Source organism: Telopea speciosissima, chromosome 3, assembly GCF_018873765.1.
Source record: "Telopea speciosissima isolate NSW1024214 ecotype Mountain lineage chromosome 3, Tspe_v1, whole genome shotgun sequence".
In the NCBI taxonomy this organism is placed as follows: Eukaryota; Viridiplantae; Streptophyta; class Magnoliopsida; order Proteales; family Proteaceae; genus Telopea; species Telopea speciosissima.
The window spans coordinates 49,888,128-49,889,941 of record NC_057918.1 but is presented as its reverse complement, the minus strand read 5'-3'; the positions used below and the strand labels follow the sequence as shown (position 1 = coordinate 49,889,941).

At 40.0% G+C, this 1,814-nt stretch overlaps 1 protein-coding gene across 1 annotated transcript; it reads right to left on the bottom strand.

Annotated features, from left to right (window-relative positions):
* Nucleotides 1-211: 211 nt before the first annotated feature.
* On the bottom strand, nucleotides 212-1,007 carry LOC122656922 (polyubiquitin 11-like). Its single transcript, XM_043851620.1, has one exon. It carries the CDS (start codon nucleotides 983-985, stop codon nucleotides 212-214), a length of 774 nt encoding a protein of 257 aa, XP_043707555.1. The 5' UTR covers nucleotides 986-1,007.
* Nucleotides 1,008-1,814: the final 807 nt, after the last annotated feature.

Here is a 1,814-nt window from a genome sequence, read left to right as displayed (position 1 = left end):
GTTTCGAACAATTTAAAGGTCTAACCTTAAGACACACACAATCACACATAAAACGATGAGAATTAATATCAATTTAAACTATTTAAATTTGGGTTTGATAGATACACATATCCAACAACATATGACTCATCTAACTAATGTATGAGATCTAGGGTTTCTACCTTTTTATATATATATATATATATATATATATATATATATATATATATGTTTAGAAGTGAAAACACATAAGCATCCGATGAACTGTAGATTTATTGGGGAGGGTTCTCTTATTCACAACTTGAAGGGTTGATTTATTCTGGATGTTGTAATCAGCAAGGATATGACTATCCTTCAATCTCTTGTCATCAAATGCCAAAACCTGCAGCTTCTTACGAATCCCTAACTTTTCTTTGATCCTTTCCTTCACGGCCCAAATTGTGTCTGAACTCTCAACCTCTAACATGATCATCTCCCCATAAATGTCTATAAAGATCTTCATTCCAAATATTTCCTTGGCCTCAGTCGGATACTGTCGGATAAGGTAAATCGATGATTTGTTGGAAATGTTACATTCTGCGAGTGTATCGTAATCATTGAGCTGCCGAAGATTAAATACCAATGATTGTTGCTCAGCCGGGACTCCTTCAAGGGCTTGAATCTTAGCTTTCACTATTCCAATAGTATCAGAACTCTTTACGGGGAGAAGAGTTGTCTTTCCTCGAATTGTCTTTAGAAAAATATGCATTTCAGTGCCTGAACATTCGATATGGTCGCCTCCCTTGCTTGGGTTTATGATTGCGAAAATTGTTGATTCTTTATGGATGTTGTAGTCTGCTAGGGTTAGGCCATTTTGTAGTCTCTTCCCAGCAAAGATGAGGCGTTGTTGATGGGAAGGGATTCCTTCTTCTTCTTCGATCTTGGATTTTACAAGCTCAATTGCATCAGAACTCGAAACCTGGAGCCTGATTGTCTTCCCATCGAGGGTCTTCACCAGAATCTGCATCTGAAACCAACAACTAACACAATTGAGATTGGATCAATTCAGATCTTTTGTGGCACGGTGCCCGTAGTGGCCTGAGCGACACAGCGCAATGATCGCCTTATCCCGGCCTGAGCGGGGTAAGGTGGTCATTGTGCTGCGTCCTGTATCTGCATCACTCAGGCCGCTACGGGCAGTGTGCCGCAGAAGATCTGGATCCAAATTGGAGCGGATATAATGGTTGTGAGACGAAACTGAAAACAAAAACAAGAGAGATAGAGAGAGAGCGAGAGGTAACCTTGGTTAGCTTACAGATGTAGATGACCGGCGAGTTGCCGTCGTGAAGGAAGATGAGCTGTGAACGGTCAGGCAGATGAAAATCACCGGTTTCCAAATTCTTGTTGGTCGTGTTTTTTTTTTTCCTTCAGTGTTCTTTTTCTTTATTTATGTGATAATTTCTTTTGCCGCCACAAGGTCTTGGTTGGTTAGGCAAATATGCCGGGATATCATGGGTCCCTTAACCATGCTCAAACCTAACATTAGGTTCTCTCTCTGTCTCTCTCTCCTCATTTTAGGGGAATGATTAGCAACTAGCCATTTGTCACATGTTCAACGGGAGGCTGGATCCTCTCTCTCCAATAACGCTCTCCTAAGGTCACGTTTCATAGATATTCACCGAGACTTTACTCCGTTTTGTCATTCTTTTTTCTTTTTTTCTATTTTTCTTTTTCCTCTCTCCCTCATTTGAAAGAATCCATAGAACGTGATTGACCATTGAAGAGGAAATAGGTAATTAAATCCAGAATCTAATCTCAAATCTCTCTCTCTTAAGTCAATAATCTTCTCTCAAATC

Excerpts from the sequence above, each read along its gene's own strand:
- LOC122656922 (XM_043851620.1), bottom strand. The coding sequence starts at position 985 with ATGCAGATTCTGGTGAAGACCCTCGATGGGAAGACAATCAGGCTCCAG.